We start from the raw sequence: 23,507 nt of genomic DNA on the forward strand, positions 1-23,507 counted from the left end.
CATCCAGGAGCAGGTTATTTGATTGTTTGCATAGCTCTGTTATGGGAGCTTGCTGTGTGCATCTTGGCTGCAGAATTTCCTACAGCAGTGACGACACTACTAAAGTATTTCATTGGCTGTGAAGTATGTCCAGAGATTGAGAAAAGTGCTATAGAAATAAAAATTGGTCCATCTGTCTCCTTCTCAACAACTGATGACATGGAAAGACGGGACTCTAGGAAAATGGAGCCCTGTAAATTCCAGGTGGTGAGTGCGAGCTCTATTCTCCCCTGACCCATTGGGAAGCAGAGGCCCCCAGTGTCTCGATGTTTCTGACTTTACTCTTGAGGCCTCCAAAAAATATATACATTTGTGTGAGCCCCAGGTGCTGCCAGAGTTGCTGACTGCGCTGCCTTTTATTAACTAGCGTGTTTTTGGCAGTGGGATGTCCCACTCATCCTCCACAGTGCTTCATCAATGGTACATGACCTCCAGTTGTTCACACATCCACTCCTGACAGATCCAGATGCTTCAAAATACTTTCTGTGCCAAAGTGACTTTGGAAATGCTGCTGGCAAGGGAAGGCGAGCTATTAAACAGCCTGCCAGCCATTCCACAGTGGCATTTTGTTTATCATGAGGTGTCCAATGAGGGATGCTACAGTTATTGGCAGGTTTGGAAGTGAGCTAATCCTAGCCTTGGTGTGAACTTTTAATCCCATATCAAGCTCCATACCAGCCAGGTTCTGGAGGCGGTTTCAGCTGTACAAGTGACCACCTACCTCCATCAACTGAGCTCTTCAGTGTGAAGGAGACCCTATCCTCTTGCTTCATGTAAGATGGTAGGTCAAAGGTAATGGCTGCCTACAGCATGGAAGCCAGACTTTATACTTGCCCTCGATTGTGAACAGGCCACCATGTCGCGTGGAGGCCAGGAACTGGCAAATGATTGCAAAACAGCGACACTAAATAACAGAGATAACTCACTGTTAAGGAAGCTGTATGTACAGGGCGATGATTAGTTGCACTAACAGGAGAAGAGCTTTGCTAGAGCATGTTGGGGACTTAGCTGTCTGATGGGGGATGTGCCCAGGAGCACAATCTTCGGCCCTGAAATGTGTCATTACAACAGCTTGAATGTTTATAATAAGCACCCTCTTGTGTGCTCCCCGAGGCCCTGACAAAAAACTAGGGACATTGGTCAGTGGTGGGTTTTAAGGAAGAGAGGAGAGTGAAGGTAGCGTAGCGCGAGGTTTGAGAGGGAGAGTAGGGGTGATCCGTCAACAGCACCTTCCAAACCCGTGACTCTACCCCACCTTTCAAACCACGGGTCTGGAAGGTGCTGTTAAAGGATCTTTGATGAGTTGGTGCAGTGCATCTTGTAGACGGCACATACGGCTGCCACCGTGGTCGGTGGTGGTGGTGGAGGCAGTGAATCGTGAGTTACTCGCTGCGAAATACCGACCCTGTGGCCTGCTCTTAGCCACCACATAATGTGAACAGAACGTGCAAGTGTAGATCTGAATGCTCACGGTGTCCTAACATTTTGTCTGTTGGGTCAACGTGCGCCCTGCCCTGTGGTAATCTGCTATTGGCACAACAGCCCTGATATTTGTCCCTCCATTATTCACCTGCCCTCTCTTTGAACTGTTATGGATTCACCTCGAGTGTGCCAGGCCTTTGTGTAAATCAGGCACTTGTACCCTGGAAGCCCTGCGAGTTTATCACCTGTTAACTAACACTATCTAAAGATGCATGCTCTAGTCAATTAATCAGAACAAGGATGTTATTGTCCCATGAGGGTACAGGGGAAACTAGCGGGCAGGAGTCTGATTATTAGCACTCTAAATTGAGGAAATTGGCTTGTTTGTGTTCGGAAAAGGGATTTCCATTTGACAGAGTTGAAGTCGCAGAGAAAATTGACTAAATTGATTCACGGAAATTGTCGGCTGCAGTTAATGCTTCAAATCACAGGAGTAAGAAGGGAAGTTGGAAAGATCTCGCAAGCCTCAAGGGAAATAAATTTGGGGAGTAAGTTGCCAAGGGGGGGCTATTGAATAGACGGAGAAGTGAGAGGGTTGAATGCAGCCGAGGGATGTAGGGGGAAGGCGGGTGGCGGGGCATGTTTGAGGGATGTGGCAAGAAGTGGGGAGGACTTGAGGAATGGAGATGGAGGCTGATTAAAATGGCTGTGTTGGCTGTGGTGGGATTTGTGTGTTGGTAAAGTTTCTTGTGCCCTCTTTTCAGTTATTGACAGCTGTACTGTGGCAATCTCCAGCAACGCCAGCCAAGGTGGTGTCCGTTTTATATCGTCCAATGTCTGTGGGCCTCGAGGCAAGTGTATCAGCCAGCCTGCTGGGAATTTCACCTGCGCCTGTGATCGAGGGTTCACTGGCACCTACTGTCATGAAAGTAAGTGTACACCCCGCTACATTCACTAGCTAATATTTGGTGTGGTTTTTTTTTTATTGTATTGAGGTGGGGTTGAGAATCATCAGCATTGCAAATACCCGTTGTGCTGTGTTGTCAGCAGCGCCCTGGATCTGTTGACGAGCTGCAAGGGTTTCCTTGTCTACCTTGCAAATGTTCTGAAGTAGATCAGCACAAAGGTTGTGGTGTGCCTTTGCTTACCACGGACTCCAAAGGTCATGGGTTTGAGCCCCACTCGGTCCAGTGACTTGGGCCATAATCCAGACTGACACTCCCAGTGGTGGGGAGAGAATGCAGCATTGTTGGAGGAGCTGGCTTTCAGCTGAGATATTAAACCAAGTATCTTGTCTTTCCTTGGAATGGAATGGAAAAGATTGCACACCCACTGTTTGGAACAGGCGCGAGGCAATTCCACCTGTTGCTTTCACCCAGTGTTGCGCATTAGTTGACATTTCCCAGCTTCGTTTCTGCAGTAACTTCAATTATTTTTTACTCTAGATATTAATGACTGCACGTTAAATCGATGTAAAAACGGAGGCACATGTATCGATGGGATAGATTCCTTCCGCTGTATTTGCCCTGATGGATGGGAAGGAGTACTATGTGAAATTGGTGAGTAATGAACACTCGTGGTGTTTGTGTGCGAGATTCCTTCGTGGTGTGTGCAGTTTATTATGTCTGTCTGTGCATGCATGTGTGTGTCTCCCCAATATGTATGTCTCACTATTAAATAAAGATACTGTAGTTTTCTTACTGTCCCCCCCCCCCCCCCAGTGCACCCAATGCATCAATGAACTTGACTACTTCCTAGTTGTCTGGGCTCTGGGTCAGGGTCACGGTAGGCAGAAGGTGTCTGGTTCGTGGACTTGTTTACTGAGTGGGTGCCATGAGTTTGAAAAAAAAACCCTGATGGCCTTATTCTCATCTACTGGGAATGTGGCTACTTGATCAATAGAAAAATCCAAAACTTAAATTCTCACAGAGGAAATAGAGGTGGGATATTGATTCCCCTCCGATTCCCCTTCCCATGATGCGATGGAACATTGAGTATAACATAAGTTCAACTGTAAAAAGAAAAAGTGGAATCCAATGTAATAATCTTTATTGTCACAAGTAGGCTTACATTAACACTGCAATGAAGTTACTGTGAAAAGCCCCTAGTCGCCACATTCCGGCGCCTGTTCGGGTACACAGAGGGAGAATTCAGAATGTCCAAATTACCTAATAGCACGCCTTTCGGAACTTGTGGGAGGAAACCGGAGCACCCGGAGGAAACCCACGCAGGCATGGGGAGAACGTGCAGACTCCGCACAGACAGTGACCCAAGCTGGGAATCGAACCCGGGACCCTGGCGCTGTGAAGCAACAGTGCTAACCTCTGACCTACCATGCTGCCATGGAGACTTTGTGGAGACCGTGGAACTTTTTAAATAAGTTTTAGTCCCTGAAAGATAAGGGACAATTGATATTTCAGCTGCGGGGAACCTAATTGAAAATTGAGTAGAAACTGTACGGAGACAGAATGGTTCGTGTATTCCAAGTGTCCTTGTAACTGAACCACCGCCTGCTGACCTGACGTTCCAGATTTACAGTGCATTGTAATTGTGCTCCCCTGACTGGACTCTTGAGAAATGCTGGAAAATCATTTACGTACCAGACACACGGCATTTCAGTTCTTCGATTGAGGCGTTAACCTGATGCCATCTCTCCACTGTTCAAAGATGGGCCCGGGAGCTCTCCTGGGCATCCTGGTCAATATCTATTCCTCAACTCAGTATCACTGAAACTAATTATCTGGCCATTTCTTCGGGAGCTCTTGCAGCCAACCACTTTATGTTCAGTTTCTTAAAGCAAATTACTGCGGATGTTGGAATCTGAAACAAAAACAGAAAATACCAGGGGCTGGTTTAGCTCACTGGGCTAAATCTCTGGCTTTTAAAGCAGACCAAGCAGGCCAGCAGCACGGTTCGATTCCTGTACCAGCCTCCCCGGACAGGTGCCGGAATGTGGAAACTAGGGGCTTTTCACAGTAACTTCATTGAAGCCTACTCGCGACAATAAGCGATTTTCATTTCATTTCATTTCATTTCAATACTGGCCAATCGCAGCAGGCCTGACAGCCTCTGTGGAGAGAGGAGGGAGCGAATGTTTCGAGCCTGGATGGCTCTTTGTCAGAGCTGTGTTTGCTACATTACAACACTAGCCACATTTCAGAAAGAGCCAGAGAATGGTGATTTTAAAAAGAAAATCTGAACCTATAGTTTAAGATGTTATTTGCACCATGTACTGTTGCTTGAATGTTTTTGTTTCAGTCCCATTTCTAACCGATAAACTTGCACTGTAAAATGTAAAATGCTTTTAATGCCCTTGGGTACTGAAAGGTGCTGTAATGGCAGCACGGTGGCAGAGAGGGTTAGCACTGCTGCCTCACGATGCCGAGGTCCCAGGTTCGATCCCGGCTCTGGGTCACTGTCCGTGTGGAGTTTGCACATTCTCCCCGTGTCTGTGTGGGTTTCACCCCCACAACCCAAAGATGTGCAGGGTAGGTGGATTGGCCACACTAAATTGCCCCTTAACTGGAAAAAATGAATTGGGTACTCTAAATTTTAACAAAAAAAAAAGAAAGGCGCTGTAGAAATGGGTTATTTCTAATTCTTGCATTGAACCGTGTTTGCCACCCACCTATCCTTTCTTCTGGTATGTCAGTATTCCTACATTCTGCTACCAGTAGAAGGATGGAGCAAATTTTGATTTCTCTATTTATTCTTGGCATATTTAGTCTACGTGTTTGAAAACAACTCTTTGTATTAAATAGAACTCACTGTGTGTCTTGAACTCTTGTGGTTTTCTATTTTGTAGATTTCAATGACTGCAGCCCCAACCCCTGTCTCAATGGAGGGCGATGTGTGGATGGACTGAACGATTTCCACTGTGAATGCAGGAATAACTGGAAAGGAAAAACCTGTCATTCCAGTAAGTGGTCAAAGATTCCACCATATGCTGCATCGAGACAAATCCTTTTTACCCTCTTTGTTTGTGATTCCTTGTCGAAGTGACTTGTCGGCCGGCTCCGTTTTGCGTAATGCTCCAGACACAAACTCAAAACTCTCGTCCTTACTTTTCAAATCTCGCCACGGCTTTGATTCTCCCTATCTTTAACTTTTCCTAGCCTCCCAGCTCCCGGATCTCCTGAGCTCTGCAAATTCTGGCTCTCTCGATCGTCCCCAATTTTAATCACTGTAGCATTAGTGATGGTACCATTAGCTGTATGGGCCATTAGCTCTGGAATTCCCTACATAAAGTCCTCCATCTCGCTACACCTCTTTCCTACTCTAAGATGCTCCTTGAAAGCTCCCACTTTGACCAAGCTTTTGATCATCTGTCCTTGTATCACCTTATGTGTCATATATCCTGAGAGTTTTTAATACACTGAAGGTGCTATACAAAGTACAAGTTGTCGGACCATCATGAGAAATAGCATGAGTAGGCTGTTTGGCCTTCTGAGACTTGTCTGCCTTTTAAAAGGATTCTCAGCATCAACTCCACTTTCCTGCCTGATCACCACCTTCCCTGACTGGTTTAACCAATCAATCTTTCACCCACAGGAGAGAATCAGTGTGATGAGAACACCTGTAGTAATGGTGGCACATGTCACGATGTGGGAGATGCCTTTCGATGTGCATGTGCTCCAGAGTGGGGCGGGAGCACCTGTAACCTCGGTGAGTTTGTCGTCTTTCTGTCCTCCCTCCTTTCCTCTTTTTTTTTTAAGAGAAGCTTTTGAAAGTATCCCCTTGACTCCCTGCCCATCTTCCAAATAATGTCACCAAATCTTCTACCGTCCTTCCGTCAAGGTGAAGGCCTTGCTTTTCACTGTGCACCTGGTGGAAGACTCGTTCAGCAGTGCAGCAACCCCTCCCATTGTCAGTGGAGAATAGATTGATTGTGATTTTGAATGGGTCAGCCCTTTCAAACCATGAAGTGGGACTGACAGAGCCAAGCTGAGATGGAGATCGGTGTGTTTGGTGGGGGGGGGGGGGGGGGGGGGTTTTCTTGAATATTTATGTCTGGAATTAGCGCACAAAGAAGACCTCATTACCTCACCGCCCCCAAATCAGTTAAAACTCCCAACTGCTCTGCAATGAGGAGAATCAATCAATCAATCTGTGACCACTGAGAGACAATGGAAATTTCAGGAGTGGAGGGGGGGAGGGAGAGGGCATGGATGTCTTTATTATTTGCAGAAAAGTAAACCGGACCTCGCAAGGATTGTTTAAATTTCCACTGGAGTCTCGAGTTGCTCAGAAAAACATGAGCGTTTGGCGAAATTCCCCTGGCCGAGATTCTTGGTCATCTAGAACGTGGAGTGGGAGGGGCTATGTCGGCCAGCTAGTGTGGTTTTGCAGGGATCCTAATCACCGGACATCTTCACCGGGGGATTTGTGTGCTCACTGATGCAGTAGCGCCCAGGTGTGGGCTGAGAGTTCACCCCTTTCCCCTCCCCTCGCACCTTAAATAGTTGAATTGTTTCCCTTTAAAAACTGATTTGACATGTGAGATGTCTTGCATTTCAGCGAAGAACAGCAGTTGCATCCCGAGCCCTTGCCAGAATGGAGGGACGTGTGTGGGGAGCGGTGACACCTTCACTTGCGTGTGCAAGGAGGGATGGGAAGGCCCAAGCTGCACACAGAGTAAGTTCCAGTCACCCTTGTGTCCGCTCGGTGTTCCGCTCTTGTGGGTGCCTTCCAGAAGCCAATTTATTGGGAGCAGGTTGTCGTAAACAATAAAAGACCAGCTGCTTTAGAGGTTAGAACATAGAACATTACAGCGCAGTACGGGCCCTTCGGCCCTCGATGTTGCGCCAACCTGTGAAACCATCTGAAGCTTATCTGACCTACACTATTCCATTTTCATCCATATGTCTATCCAGTGACCACTTAAATGCCCTTAATGTTGGCGAGTCTACTACTGTTGCAGGCAGGGCGTTCCACACCCCTACTACTCTCTGAGTAAAGAAACTGCCTCTGACATCTGTCCTATATCTACCACCCCTCAGTTCTGATCGAGGAATAAATATATCTCTGGTCATTAGGGAGAACTCCCCAGCCCTGTTTTGCAATGATGTCTAATCCAAGAGGGGTGACACCTTGTCCAAAAGATAGCATATCCAACGGTACAGAGCTTCCTCAATACGAGACTGGAGTATTGGCCTGGCTTATGAGCCTCGCGTGCCTGGCATGGTGCAAATACATTGTGTGACCAAACAAGTTCCTTGAACCTAACTTCAAAGGAGCACAAGAGGATTGATGAATAGTTCTGACTCTGTGGCGTCTTTCATATCCCCCTCAAGGTACCCAAGGGCGGGGCAGCATGGTGGCGCAGTGGGTTAGCACTGCTGCCTCATGGCGCCGAGGTCCCAGGTTTGATCCCGGCTCTGGGTCACTGTCCGTGTGGAGTTTGCACATTCTCCCCGTGTTTGCGTGGGTTTCGCCCCCACAACCCAAAGATGTGCAGGGTAGGTGGATTGAACACGCTAAATTGCCCCTTAATTGGAAAAAAAAATGAATTGGGTACTCTAAATTTTTTTAAAAGGTACCCAAGTGCATCTAGTTTAATGTAATGTTGGAAAAATGAATCAACAAACGTCGCAGCTTGTCTTGTTTTGGGGGGGGGGGGGGGGGGAAGGTTTAGGATCTTTCTTCCCCCCCCCCCCCCCCCCCCCCCCAAAAGCCCTGTGAGCTTCTGATTATCATAGCACACTCCGGTAAAGCGGGTCACTTTGAAGTCGTTCAGTGTTTCTTTTGTTTTCTTCCACAGATAAGAACGACTGCAATCCTCACCCCTGGTAAGTGGCACTTGCCCCAGTATTACTGTTGTTGCCAAGTCACTGCAAACAACTTTCAAATGAGCGCTCAGCTAGATCTGCTTTGAGAGGCCAGAAAGCGAACCTTGCCATGGCCAGCCTGCTGATTGAACCTGCAGAAAACAATTACATCAAGTAATCTTTCAGTACCGAAGGAGGTCATTTGGCTCACTATGCATGTACTGGCCCTTTGAATGATTCAGTTAGTCCCATTTATCCGTTTCCTTTTGAACGGTACTGTTGATTCTCCCTCCACCGCCCATTTTTAGGCAGTGAATTCCAATAACTTGCTGCACTAAGCAATAAACTCGCCATCTCCTTCCTCCGGTTCCTTTACCAGCTGTGTTTTCTGGTTGCTGACCCTCCTGTCAATGAAAACAGTTTGATTGCACACTCTTTGAAAAGTCTTTGTCATTTTGAGCTCCTCCGTTAAATCCTGCCGTAACTTTTTTCTGCAACCCCAGATTCTCCAGTGTCTTCAGAGAACTAGACCCCTCCCCCTCTCCCGCCACCCAATCCCTGTCTGACGTTTTATCAGTGATTCAGCCACTGGATTAAGAACCGTGAATTTGGTAACGTGAGTGGTGAATTTTCCAAAGTACAACATCAATCAAAACTGCCAAATCGACTTCGCCACGAACTTCCCTCTGGCTCAAGAACTGACTAATTTAGCAGCAACGTTTTAAAAACAACTGTGACAATGTGGGAAACTTGACGGCTAGTTTACGCATAGGAAGGTCCTACAGATACTAAGCAGATAATCTGTTAAATGCATGTTAATTGAGGGGTGCATGTAGGTGCCAGAACACTCCACTTCTGACAATCTAGAGGTACAGTGAAAAGTATTGTTCTGCGTACAGTCCAGGCAGATCATTCCATACATGAAGAACATAGGACATATGATAAACATGCAATGTTAATACATAGACACCAGGTGAAGCAGACAGTGCCACTGAATCTTTAACGTCCACGAGAGAGCCATTGAGGCATAGATTAAGCGCCTCATCCAAAAGTTGGGGGGGGGGCTCAAATCTCAAGTCTCTTGATTGGGACTTGAACCCACGACCGTCTCACTTGGGTGCAAATGCTGCTAACTGGGCCATAGCTTTTTTTTAAACAAATTTAAGAGTACCCAATTCTTTTTTTTCCAATTAAGGGGCAATTTAGCGTGGCCTATCCACCTATCCTGCACATCTTTGTGCTGTGGGGGTGAAACCCACGCAGACACGGGGAGAATGTGCAAACTCCACACGGACAGTGACCCGGGGCCGGGATCGAACCTGGGACCTCGGCGCCGTGAGGCAGAAGTGCTAACCATTGTGCTACCCTGCTGCCCAGCTGGGCCATAGCTGACACTATAACACAACTGTATGTACTTGAAAGAGAAAAAGGAGAGGTTATCGTTTTGAATCTGACCCTTTATCACCCCCCCCCCCCCCCCCCCCCCCCCGAAATTGTCCCCCGACTCTAACTTGTGTGCATTGCATGTTTTTTAGACCAGTCTGCCCATCAATGACAGCAGGAAGATTGGGAGGGAGGTCAATGGATTCCAGCTGCTTCTACAACGGGCGACAAGCGGGGGGGAATTATTGTAATCTAATTTATAAATAAACGTGCAGCGTTTAATCGGCTTTGTCACAGATTTGTTGCAAATCTCTCAATTTCGCTCTTGTGCTGAGCCAAATGAGAAATCTGCTCCAAACTAGAAGCCCCACAGAGCAAGAGTGCATAGCCAGGGCTCCTGATGAGCAGGGGGGCTGCATTATCTATAGCACAAGTCATAACCAAGCTTTAATAGGTATGGGGTTGGGGGGGGGGGGGGGGGGGGTGCAAAGTGTTAGAGGGGTACGAGTGATGGAAATTCTTTGTAGATGGTAGGCTGAAAGTGTCACAGCAGGGGGTGCTGGAACCTTCCATTCTCCCATTGTCAGCCCAGTGCTAGAAATGCCTTCTGTTAATGACAATTGAAATTTGCATCTGAATAGCTGGCGATGTTGAGGCAGAAGTTGCATTTTTCTCTCCCCCCCCCCCTCTTGTGTTTCCTCGCTTCTCAGCTGTGGTTGTGTTGACAGTAACTTGAGATCACTTTCTAACAAGCGAATGGTTGGGGGGTGGGTGGTTGTGCTTTATGTCTTTGCAGCTACAATGGAGGCATCTGCGTTGACGGTGTGAATTGGTTTCGATGTGAATGCGCTCCAGGTTTTGCCGGGCCAGACTGCCGAATCAGTAAGTACCTAACGCGCAGAGCGGAGAGTTCAGGGGTTGTGCCGTTATGACCCAACGCCCCTTTTGTTCCAGTTTTGTCTCTGACCTCCGTACATTCAGCAGAGTGAAGGCCACTTGTACCTCATATAATGCAACACCAGCTGATTGAATTATTCATTCAAAGTGAAAAAGCCCCTTTGCTACCTTTGGAAGAATTGGAGCCTTTGTCCACTTCATTGATAACTCTTTCCCCAGTCACAAGATCCACTAAAGAAATCCGAACGAATCATCTTCTTCAAAATAGAAATTTGTTTTCAGTTTGTTTCAGTACTGGCTAAATATCTTTAACATTTCGGCTACCTCCCTGTGACTTGGTGTCAAATTTTATTTGATAATATGAAATGCATTAAAATTGCTGTGTAAATATCGTCCAGTCAATGCGGCAAAAGCCTGATTGCAACCAAAATAATTTAAACCCGTGCTGCGAAGACAAGTTTTCTTTAGTTCCCTTCCTGAAGCTGACTCCTGGGGCGGGATTCTCCGACCTCCTGTCGGGTCGGAGAATCGCCCGAGGCCGGCGTCAATCCCGCCCCTGCCGTGTCCCGAATTCTCCGGCACCAGAGATTCGGCAGAGGCGAGAATCGCGCCAGTCGGCAGGCCCCCCGCGGCGATTCTCCGGCCGAAGTCCCGCCGCTGTCAACCCCCCTCCCGCCGGCGTGGATCAAACCACCTACCTGACCGGCGGGAGCAGGCAGCGCTGGCGGACTCCGGGGTCCTGGGGGGCGCAAGGCGATCTGACCCCGGGGGGTGCCCCCACCGTGGCCTGGCCTGCGATCGGGGCCCACCGATTGGCGGGCGGGCCTGTGCCGTGGGGGAACTGTTTTCTTCCGCCTTCGCCATGGTCTTCACCATGGTGGAGGCGGAAGAGACCCCCTCCCCAGCGCATGCGCCGGGATGACGTCAGCAGCCGCTGACGCTCCGGCGCATGCGCGGACTTATGCCGGCCGGCGAAGTCCTTTCGGCCCCGGCTGGCGTGGCACCAAAGGCCGTTCACGCCAGCCGCAGAGCCGGAACCACTCCGGCATGGGCCTAGCCCCTCAATGTGAGGGCTTGGCCCCTAAAGGTGCCCCTAAAGGAGACTTCTGCACCTTTGGGGCGGCCCGACACCGGAGTGGTTCACGCCACTCCAACACGCCGGGACCCCCCGCCCCGCCGGGTAGGGGAGAATCCCGGCCCTGATCACGTTGCCATGTCAATAAAAACGGTCTGCATTTCTGCAGCACCTTTCTTGACCATGCAATGTCCCAAAGAAATTTTTGAGGTGCAGCCGATGTTGTAATATAGGATGTGTGGCAGCCAATTTGTACGCAACAAGCTCCACAGACAGTAATGTGATAATGGATCAGGGGGTCTGTGTCGTGATGACTTAGTTGCATATATTGGCCAGGAGTAGAATTGTACTCCAAATAATGGTGCATGATCTTTTACATAATAATAATCTTTATTGTCACAAGTAGGCTTACATTAGCACTGCAATGAAGTTACTGTGAAAAGTCCCTAGTCGCCATTCCGGCGCCTGTTTGGGTACACGGAGGGAGAATTCAGAATGTCCAATTCACCCAACAGCACGTCTTTCGGGTCTTGTGGGAGGAGACCGGAGCACCCGGAGGAAACCCACGCAGACACGGGGAGAACATGCAGACTCCGCGCAGACAGTGACCCAAGCCGGGAATCGAACCTAGGACCCTGGTGCTGTGAAGCAACAGTGCTAACCACTGTGCTACCGTGCCGTCATCTGTCTGAAGGGGCAGACAGGGTCTCCGTTAACATCTAATCTGGAGGGGCAGCACAGTGGCGCAGTGGATAGCACTGCTGCCTCATGGCTGGTCACCAGGTAGATACTGGGGAATATTCTGCAGTCTTGCCAAATTGACTGTCTTTACATTGAGAGTATGCTGGCAGGCATGGCTACACAGCATTCAAACTCCAAAGTGTGCTGGATCCAATTGGTGCCCCCGCCCGCTCCAACCCGCGCCCACTGCGATAATCCAGTCCTAGTTGAGGTCAGCTAATATCGCACAGGCCAAGAATTGTTAAGATCTGAGCTTGCGGGAAGCAGGTAGAGAGGAATGTGAGCGGTAGATTTACTATGCAGGAAACATAGAAAGTTCAGAATGCGCCTACAGCGCAGAAGGAGGCCATTCTGCCCATTGAATCTGTATGCACCCTCCGAAAGAGCATTCTACCCAAGCCCTCACCCCGCTGGGCTAAATCGCTGGCTTTTAAAGCAGACCAAGCCAGGCCAGCAGCACGGTTCGATTCCCGTACCAGCCTCCCCGGACAGGCGCCGGAATGTGGCGACTAGGGGCTTTTCACAGTAACTTCATTGGAGCCTACTTGTGACAATAAGCCATTTTCATTTTAATTTAATTTCATCCCGGAAGCCTGTAAACCCCCGGAACCTTTGGACATTAATGGACAATTTAACATGGACAAACCACCTAACCTGCACAGCTTGGGACTGTGGGAGGCACCCGGAGGAAACCCACGCAGACACGAGGAGAATGAGTAGACTTGACATAGACAGTCACTCAAGGCCGGAATCGGAGCTGGGTCCCTGGTGCTGTGAGGCAGAAGAGCTAACCACTGTGCCACCCTGGAATTGAACCAGGGTCCCTGGCTGAAAGGCAGCCTTTAACCACTGGATGTACTGCTGAGAAGTGAAGGAGGCAAGCTGAGGAAAATGTGCTGGTCCTCAGCAACAATGACAACCTGCATTTATATAGCACCTCCACTGTAGTAAAATACTGTTCACAGGAACATTACCAAGCAAACCTCAACAGCGAGCCACCTAAAAGCGTCATTAGGACAGATGACTAAAAACGTGGTCAAAGAGGTGGGTTTTAAGGCATTTCTTAAAAAGAGCGAGGTTTAGGTTTCTACCCTTGACTTTCAACGGCATTGCCGCAGTCAATATCCCAGCGGTTAACATTAACCAGAAGCTGAACTGGACTAGCCATATAAATGCTGTGACTAGGGTGGCACAGTGGTTAGCACTGCTGCCTCACGGCACCGAGGACCCTGGTTCGTAATTGGAAAGATTTACATAAATAAATAAATACGGCGGCTACAAGAGCAGGTGGGAAACCAGCGGAGAGTAACTCGCCACCGGACTCCCCAAAACCGGTCTGCCATTACTACAGAACACAAGTCAGGAGTATGATGGATTACCCTTCACTTGCCTGGATGAGCGCAGCTCCAACAACACTTCCGAAGCTCAACACCATCCAGGACAAAGCAGTCCACTTAATTGGCACCCCATCCATCACCTTCAACTTTCACTTCTGGAACTCCCTAACAGCAGTATGGGTGTTCCTACAACACATGGACAAGAAGGCAGTTCACCATGGCTTTCTCAGGAGAAACGAGGAATGGGCAGTAAATGCTGGCCGAGGCAGCGATGCACACACTCCAGGAATGAACAAAAAGGAGACACAGCCAGAGATTCGATCTTGGGCAGCTAAAGGCACAGCAACTCCTGGTGGAGCTGTTGATAATTGGGATGTGCAAGAGGCCAGAATTAGTGGAGAGCGGAGATCGAGACTGGGAAGAAAAAGATAAAGTAGTGTTTTGGAAAAGCAGATAAATGTGTTGCTATAGTAAGAATCCGTTTAGGTCAGCAATTGAACTTACTGGATGGTTGTTTGAAAGAGCTGATGCCAGCGTGATGTGCTGAACGGCACCCTGTGCTATATTGTTCTATAAACACTGGACTGCTAGATGAACAGGGCATTATTCATGCATCCATGGGATGTGGGTGTTGTTGGCAGGCCAATATTTGCTGCCCTCTAAGGTGGTGGTGAGCTGCCGCCTTGAACCTCTGCTGTCTGTATTGCGTACGTACACCCACAGTGCTGTTGGGGTGACCCAGCGACAGTGAAGGAACGATGATATATTTCCAAGTCAGGATGGTGTGTAACTTGGAGAGGAACATGTGGTGTTCCCATGTGCCCTTGTCCCTCCAGATGGTAGTAATCGTGGGTTTGGAAGGTGTCGAAGGAGCCTTGCTGAGTTCCCACAGTGCATCTTGTAGATGGTTCACACGCCTGCTACTGTGTGTTGGTCGTGGAGGAAATGAATGTTTATTTGAAGTATTTTTATTGAGGATTTCATTTAAAAACAAAGAATGTGCAACATAACATGAAAACACACCAAGAAGAGGGAAGAAAACAAGAAAGATAAAGGCATATTTACAAAGTGCAATGATAGAGTCTATGTAATAATAATAATCTTTATTTTCACAAGTAGGCTTACATGACACTGTAACGAAGTTACTGTGAAAAGCCCCTAGTCGCCACATTCCGGCGCCTGTTCGGATACAGAGGGAGAATTCAGAATGTCCAATTCACCTAACAGCACGTCTTTCGGGACTTGTGGGAGGGAACCGGAGCACCCGGAGGAAACCCACACAGACATGGGGAGAACGTGCAGAATCCGCACAGACAGTGACCCAAGCTGGGAATCGAACCCGGGACCCTGGAGCTGTGAAGCAATAGTGATAACCACTGTGCTACCATGCTGCCCTATACAGCTGTATGCGAGCCACTGGTGATCGGCCGTCCCCGTCTTGTAGCCGTCCCCCTCCCCATCCTTGTTGTCCCCTGACTCTGAACTGTACAGTAGGGGGAGGTGTTATTCGGCGCTCTTGCCGTGATTTGGTCTTGATGTTGTGATCGATTCCGCTTGTGCACTTGCCTTTTGTCCCTTCTAGCTCCCCTTTCCTGTGTTCCCACCTTGATGTCTCTCCCCCTTTACCCTTCCTATCTTCCTTCTGTTGCCTGTTTTGTTTCCACCACACCCCCACCCACCTTCACTGATTGGTAGCTGGTGATGAACAGGTCTTGGAACATGTTGGTGAATAGCCTCCATGCATTGTGGAAACCTTCCTCTGATTCCCAGATGATATATTTTCTCCAATTTGAAAAACTCTGCTAGGTCGGACAGCCAGTCTGTGGCATGGGGTGGCGCTGCCGATCACCAGCCGAGCAGGAATCTCCAGCGGGCGATTAAGGAGGCAAAAGCTCTGCCCCAATCCCCAGAAAGAGCTCTGGTTGATCTGATACCCGAAGACCCTCACCCCCACAACCTTGGACATGGCCAAAGAAGGTCGTCCAGTACCCAATGAGCCTGGTGCAAGACCAAAACAAGTGGGTGGGTTGGTCGGGCTTCCCTGGAGCCGTTCACATTTGTCCTCCACCTCCGGGAAGAACCCGCTCATACTTGTTCTGGTTAGGTGTGTCCTGTGTGCCACCTTCAGCTTCGTAAGGTTCAGCCCTGCGCCTAATGAGGTGGAGCTCTCCCTATGCAATGCTTCCATTCAGAGTCCTCCCCCTATTTCCATGCCCAGTTCCTCATCCCATTTCTCTCGTGTCTCATCAATGAGTGTGCGTAACTCTTCTAGTATCCGTCCGGACATGTCCGTGCAGTTGCCATCCAACGGGTTGACCGGGAAGGTTTTGTTCTTGCTCAGGTTGACGAGGCTCTGAACTCCCTGAGGAGTTCCATTATTCCTCCCATGCTAGCCAGGGGGTTTGACACATGGAGGAGCAGGTCATCTGCATAGAGAGGCTCTGTGCCTCCCCTTTGAATGCCCCTTCGCTGATTTGAGAGCGATTGCCAGTGGTTCGATTACCAGAACAAATATCAGCGGGGACAATGGGAATCCCTGCCTCCTGTGCAGCCGGAAGTATCCAGAGCTGGTGGTGGTCACCATGGGTGTGCTGTACAGTAGCTTCACCCATGAGGTGAACCCTGGTCTGAACCCAAACCGTTACAGTACCTCTGAGGTTACCTCCAATTGACAATGTCAAAGGCCTTCTCTGCATCTAGGGAGATAATGGCCTCTGGTGTCTCTCCCCTGGGTTGGGTCATGATCACCTTCAGCAGGCGCCTGAGGTTCGCTGTTGGCTGTCTGCTCTTGACAAAGCTTCCCTGCGACTACCTCTGGCACGTAACTCTCCAGTCGCCTCGTCAGGGCCTTCACCAGTACTTAGCATCAGTGCTTAGGAGTGAGATGAGTCTTCATAAGAACATAAGAACTAGGAGTAGGCCATCTGGCCCCTCGAGCCTGCTCCGCCATTCAAAGAGATCATGGCTGATCTTTTGTGGACTCAGCTCCACTTTCCGGCCCGAACACCATAACCCTTAATCCCTTTATTCTTCAAAAAACTATCTATCTTTACCTTAAAAAACATGTAATGAAGGAGTCTCAACTGCTTCACTGAGCAAGGAATTCCATAGATTCACAACCCTTTGGGTGAAGAAGTTCCTCCTAAACTCAGTCCTAAATCTACTTCCCCTTATTTTGAGGCTATGTCCCCTAGTTCTGCTTTCACCCGCTAGTGGAAACAACCTGCCGGCATCTATCCTATCTATTCCCTTCATAATTTTAAATGTTTCTATGAGATCCCCCCTCATCCTTCTAAATTCCAACGAGTACAGTCCCAGTCTACTCAACCTCTCCTCATAATCCAACCCCTTCAACTCTGGGATTAACCTAGTGAATCTCCTCTGCACACCCTCCAGTGCCAGTATGTCCTTTCTCAAGTAAGGAGACCAAAACTGAACACAATACTCCAGGTGTGGCCTCACTAACACCTTATACAATTGCAACATAACCTCCCTAGTCTTAAACTCCATCCCTCTAGCAGTGAAGGACAAAATTCCATTTGCCTTCTTAATCACCTGTTGCACCTGTAAACCAACTTTCTGTGACTCATGCACTAGCACACCCAGGTCTCTCTGCACAGCGGCATGCTTTAATATTTTATCGTTTAAATAATAATCCCGTTTGCTGTTATTCCTACCAAAATGGATAACCTCACATTTGTCAACATTGTATTCCATCTGCCAGACCCTAGCCCAGGGGTGGGCAAACTTTTCCGTGCAAGGGCCACATTCAGAAATTCACAATTCACAAAGCGCCGCATAGTATATTAAGTAAAATAATTACTTCACCCGGTTATGATTCTGGGCGCCTCATATAGAACATAGAACAGTACAGCACAGAACAGGCCCTTCGGCCCTCGACGTTGTGCCGAGCAATGATCACCCTACTCAAGTCAACGTATCCACCCTATACCAGTAAGTAACCCAACAGCCCCCCCCCCCCCCCCCCCCATTAACCTTAAAAAAAATTTAAAAAAAATTTTTTTTTTTTAATGACTTGGTGGGCCGCAGAAATACCTTTGGCGGGCCGCATGCGGCCCGCGGGCCGTAGTTTGCCCACCCCTGCCCTAGCCCATTCACTTAACCTATCCAAATCTCTCTGCAGACTTCCAGTGTCCTCTGCACTTTTCGCTTTACCACTCATCTTAGTGTCATCTGCAAACTTGGACACATTGCCTTTGGTCCCCAACTCCAAATCATCTATGTAAATTGTGAACAATTGTGGGCCCAACACGGACCCCTGAGGGACACCACTAGCTACTGATTGCCAACCAGAGAAACACCCATTAATCCCCACTGTTTGCTTTCTATTAATTAACCAATCCTCTATCCATGCTACTACTTTACCCTTAATGCCATGCATCTTTATCTTATGCAGCAACCTTTTGTGTGGCACCTTGTCAAAGGCTTTCTGTAAATCCAGATATACCACATCCATTGGCTCCCCGTTATCTACCGCTCTGGTAATGTCCTCAAAAAATTCCACTAAATTAGTTAGGCACGACCTGCCCTTTACGAACCCATGCTGCGTCTGCCCAATGGGACAATTTCCATCCAGGTGCCTCGCTATTTCTTCCTTGATGATAGATTCCAGCATCTTCCCTACTACTGAAGTTAAGCTCACTGGCCTATAATTACCCACTCTCTGCCTACCTCCTTTTTTAAACAGTCGTGTCACGTTTGCTAATTTCCAATCCACCGGGACCACCCCAGAGTCTAGTGAATTTTGGTAACTCAGTTGGATCTTTGTCCTTTTTTTGGGATAAGTGATAGGGAGGCCTGGGCCAGCGTGGGCGGCAGGGTCCTTCTCAATAGCAAGTCATTGAACATCTTCGGCAGGTGGGGGGCCAGTTCTGGTGTACATTTTTTATAGAGGTCCGCCGGGAATCCGTCTGGACATGGCGCCTTCCCCGCCTTGTTCATAGAAGGTCTCCCGTATCTGGCGGAGCTGGTTCACTGCTTTCCTGGTAGAGAGCAGGTCAAATTCATTTGTAACTTTTTCCTCTCCGGCAGTAGTTCCACGGTCGGGGTTGTGGAGTATCCTCGATCCAGCTCCAGTATGGAGTCAACCAGCTGCTGCCTAGCTGCCCCCTCCTTCCTGTCCCTGAGCGCCCTGTATGCTATTATCTCTTCCCCCTTATTACTGCCTTCCGTGCCTCCAAGAATATGGAGGGTGAGATCTCCCCATTCTGTTTGCAGGTTACATATCCGTCGATGGCTTGTGACATTCTCTCACAGAATGTCTGTGGACCGGGGAGAAGGAGCCTCCATGGGTCTACCACCCCCACCTGCTGCATAAAGGTGCTCCGTTCCTCGGAGGCAGCACAGTAGCACAGTGGTGGGGTTACGGGATAGGGTGGGGGAATGGGCTTGGGTAGGGTGCTCTTTCCAAGAGCCGGTGCAGACTCAATGGGCCGAATGGCATTTTTCTGCACTGTAAATTCTATGGTTCTATGGTTCCCTAGCTATGGCTGATTGTTTCCCCCATTTGGATCTGCCTGTCTGTGGGTCCTGTACATGGCTCCCCCCCCCCCCCACGAGTCTGTCACTGTCTTTGTTGCTGTGAATGTCGCCCCCTTATTGAACAGTATGGCCACCCTCCCAGCCCTTGCCCCATAGTACCAATGGTAAGTCTGTCCCACCAGCTTTTTCTTACCCTCAGTCGGTCCCTCTCCCTCAGGTGTGTTTCCTGAACATCAGCCCTAAGGCTTTTCAGATGGGCGAAGGCTTTGGATCATGTCACTGGGCCGCTAAATTGCTCCTTAATTGCGTACTCTGAATTTACATTTTTTTAAAAATGACTCCAGCATTTTCCCCACCCCGATGTCAGGCTAATGGGTCTATAATCCCCCGTTTTCTCTCTCCCTCCTTTTTTAAAAAGTGGGGTTTCATTCGCTACCCTCTAATCCATTGGAACTTTTCCAGAGTCTATAGAGTGCTGGGAAATGATTGCCAATGCATCCACTATTTCTAGGGCCACTTCCATAAGAACTCTGGGATGGAGAGCACCAGGCCCTGGGGATTTATCACTTTATAATCCCATCAATTTCCCCAATACAATTTCCTGACTAATGAGGATTTCCTTCGGTTCCTCCTTCATGCTAGACCTTCTTATAATAATAATCTTTATTGTCACAAATAGGCTTACATTAATATGAAGTTACTGCGAAAATCCCCGTCGCCAAATTCCGGCGCCTGTTCGGGTACACGGAGGGAGAATTCAAAATGACCAAATTACCTAACAACATGTCTTTTGGGACTTGTGGGAGGAAACCGTAGCACCCGGAGGAAACCCACGCAGACTCCGCACAGACAGTGACCCAAGCCGGGAATCAAACCTGGGACCCTGGAGCGGGGAAGCAAGTGCTACCCACTATGTGCTACGGTGCTGCACCTGTCCCCTAGTATTTCCGGAAGGTTGTTTCTGTCCTCCTTAGTAAAGTCAGATCCAAGGTAATTGTTCAGCTGGCCTGCCATCTCTTTGTTGCCCATTATGAATTCACCTGATTCTAACTGTAAGGGACCTACATTTATCTTCACCAGTCTTTTTCTCTTCACATATCTATATGAGTTTTTGCAGTCAGTATTTATGTTTTCAGGGCAACACTGTGGTGCAGTGGGTTAGCACTGCTGACATACGGCGCCGAGGTTCCAGGTTCGATCCCGGCTCTGGGTCACTGTCCGTGTGGAGTTTGCACATTCTCTCTGTGTTTGCGTGGGCTTCACCCCCATAACCCAAAGATGTGCAGGCTCGGTAGATTGGCCACGCTAAATTGCCCCTTAATTGGAAAAAAATTAATAAATAAATTTATTTTTACAAAAAAACAAAAAGTTTTAGTTTTCTGCAAGCTTACTCTCGTATTCTATTTTCCCCTTCCGAATTGAACTCTTTGTCCTCCTCTGCTGAATTTTTAATTCCTCCCAGTCCTCTGGCTTGCTCCTTTTTCGGGACAATTTATGCACCTCCTCTTTGGCTTTAACACTACCCCTGATTTCCCTTGTTAGCCATGGGTTGAGCCACCTTCCCCATGTTATTCTTGTGCAAGACGGGGAGGTCGTCCAACACTTGTTGGCCGAATGTTGCCCAGATGTGATTGCAGCTTGGAATGAGTATCTGAGAGGCTGCAAATGGCATTGAACACTGCAAAACATTCTCAACTCCACCCTATGTTAAAAGGAAGGTTATTGATAAACCAGCTGAAGATATTTGGGCTCAGGGCAACTAGGGAACTCCAATGATAATCAGATCTGGTGACAACAGAAATGGGTGAAGGTTTCAGCAGCAGATCAGGTGAGACATGGGCAGAACTGAATGATGTTATGGAGGTGGATATAGGCAATTTTAGTAGATAGGTCTGGTGCTAATAAAGACATGCAGAGGAGAGAAGATAAGAGTATTGTGCATGCTACTTGAGATCTATTCAAAATACCACGAGGAGGCCGACTGGAACCACAGGACTGAAATGAGGGAAAAGTACAATTAAACTTTTAAATTTGATTAACATTTATCAAGAGTTGGATACTACGGAAGGCTGAGAAGGAATTGGAAGCTGCATTTGAGTAAAGTTAAAAAAATTTTTTTTTAGAGTATCCAATTAGGTTTTCCCAATTAAGGGGCAATTTAGCGTGGCCAATCCACCTAACCTGCACACCTTTAGCTTGTGGGGGCAAAGCCCACGCAAACACGGGGAGAATGTGCAAACTCCACACGGACGGTGACCCAGAGCTGGGATCAAACCTGGGACCTCAGCCGTGAGACTGCAGTGCTAACCACTGCGCCACCGTGCCGCCCTGTGTTTGAGTTAAGTTGAGGGGAGGCAGGGGCACAGTGGTATTGACATTTGACTAGTAATCCAGAGAGCCACGGCAGGTGGCGAAATTGGAATTCAATATGTCCAGAATTTAAAAATCTAACGCGGCTGCTGTAAAAACCCCCATGGGGCTCACTAATGTCCTTGAGGGAAGGAAATCGTCAGGGGCAGCATGTGGTGCAGTGGTTAGCACTGGGTCTGCGGCACTGAGGACCCGGGTTTGAATCCCGGCCCTGTGTCACTGTCCGTGTGGAGTTTGCACATTCTCCCCGTGTCTGCGTGGTTCTCACCCCCACAACCCAAAGATGTGCAGGGTGGGTGGATTGGCCACGCTAAATTGCCCCTTAATTGGAAAAGAAATGATTGGGTCCTCTAAAAAAATTTTTTTAAAAGGGAAGGAAATCTTCCCGGCCTGGCCTCTGTAGCTCACAATCCACAGCAATGCCCCCTGAAACAGAGGGCAATTAGGGATGGGCAATAAATACTGGCCCAGGCAGCTACACCTCCATCCGTGTATGGATTTTAAAAAAATGTTGGGGAGGTTCTTCGCATTTGTTTTCATCTGAACTCGTGTTTGAGAAACTATTTTCCCCTCTCCCGAGCACATTTGCTCTCTCTCTCCCTCTGACTTGGTGGCAGCGAATCTGTTACCCAAAGGGAATTTGTGTCCATCCGGGATGAGACGAGGGGAGGGGGAGAGAATAGCAACTTGCATCCTGTTGTGTGTTTGTTAGTTAGTTACTGACAGTGGCACAGCTGCGAGTGCCGTGAACACAGGGCTCTGAATGAAGCATTGGAAATAAAAAGCCTCTTTACAGAGCTGGCTCTCAAAGGCCTGCTTTAACTCGATTGTTTACTGTGGAACTAATGATGAGACTGAAGAGGCCCGGGCTGGCTTTTTGCAATTAGGCAGAGCCGGAAGCACGTGGTCACATCAGCATTTTTAGTGTCCCTCACTTCTTTGTTAATGTGTACTTTTATTCTCTTTCTCTCTCTCTCTCTCAAAGACATCGATGAATGCCAGTCTTCCCCTTGTGCTTATGGAGCCACTTGTGTGGATGAGATTAATGGATACAGGTGCATCTGCCCCCCTGGAAGAGCAGGCTACAGATGCCAAGAAGGTTTGTGCTTTCAGAAAATGATAATTCCCTGACTGACTTAAGTGTACTCTTGGCCTGCAGGAGGTGTAATGGCCTTCCATTTTATGACCCCTTTTTCCCTACCCTGGTTAGTTAGTGGCTGCTTGCTTTAAGGTAAGCAGGGAGGCTGCTTCTTGCCCTGGAGAGCTGTATCCAGGCAACAGCCAGTCATGGGAAGAAGCTGAGGGCTTGGTAGGTGTGGGGGTTGCTGAAGAGATGGTGGAAAGTGTTGGGCTAACTGAGGACACTTATGATCAGGCCCCTCGGCTTGGTTGCATTGATTCGTCCTTGAACTGTTCAGATTGGCATGTGGATGCAAGTCTCCCTCTTTGTGCTCGATTCTGGGATTGAGTAGCGAGGGAGCAGGCCTTTCGGTCCATCATTACAATGCTGGCTCTTAGAAGGAGCACTCCGACTCGTCACTCTGCCTGCTCTTTCAGAAAGATCAGTCATTTTTATTCCCTCCAATTATTTATTCACTTCCCGACTGAAAGTTACTATTCAATATAATCTCACCACCCTTTTAAGCAAGGTTTCGAGCCCCCCCCCCCCCCCCCCCCCCCCCTCTCTCCCACCCACCCATCCATTGTCCGATTTTTACAGATTGTTGAATATTATAGCTGAGGTGGGTAAATATTTGGTCTCTGGAATCGAGGTATAAAGGCATCTGGCAGGAAAATGGAGCTAAGGCAGATTCAACCCTGGTGGTGTTGAATTGTGGAATAAACGTGAAGGGCCAGATGGTCCACTCCTGCTATTTCTTGTGTCACATTGGCCGTTTAGCCTGCTCACTCACCGCCTCACTACGAGGACAATTGAATAATCCAGCTTCATTCATTTCAACGAGTTCGCAATCT

The 23,507-nt window shown here is 48.4% G+C and overlaps 1 protein-coding gene across 2 annotated transcripts in view; it reads left to right on the top strand.

Moving 5' to 3' along the window:
• The window catches only part of jag2b (jagged canonical Notch ligand 2b), a 212,022-nt gene that overhangs the window by 178,217 nt on the left and 10,298 nt on the right, over positions 1-23,507 (top strand). For both annotated transcript variants that reach the window (XM_038822142.1, XM_038822133.1), the window contains 8 exons: positions 2,226-2,390; positions 2,907-3,020; positions 5,267-5,380; positions 6,013-6,126; positions 6,979-7,095; positions 8,222-8,249; positions 10,408-10,493; positions 22,519-22,632. In XM_038822142.1, the coding sequence (XP_038678070.1) occupies positions 2,226-2,390; positions 2,907-3,020; positions 5,267-5,380; positions 6,013-6,126; positions 6,979-7,095; positions 8,222-8,249; positions 10,408-10,493; positions 22,519-22,632 (852 nt within the window). The remainder of the gene's footprint in view (positions 1-2,225; positions 2,391-2,906; positions 3,021-5,266; positions 5,381-6,012; positions 6,127-6,978; positions 7,096-8,221; positions 8,250-10,407; positions 10,494-22,518; positions 22,633-23,507) is intronic.

The sequence above is a fragment of the Scyliorhinus canicula genome, chromosome 2, assembly GCF_902713615.1.
Source record: "Scyliorhinus canicula chromosome 2, sScyCan1.1, whole genome shotgun sequence".
Taxonomy (NCBI): Eukaryota; Metazoa; Chordata; class Chondrichthyes; order Carcharhiniformes; family Scyliorhinidae; genus Scyliorhinus; species Scyliorhinus canicula.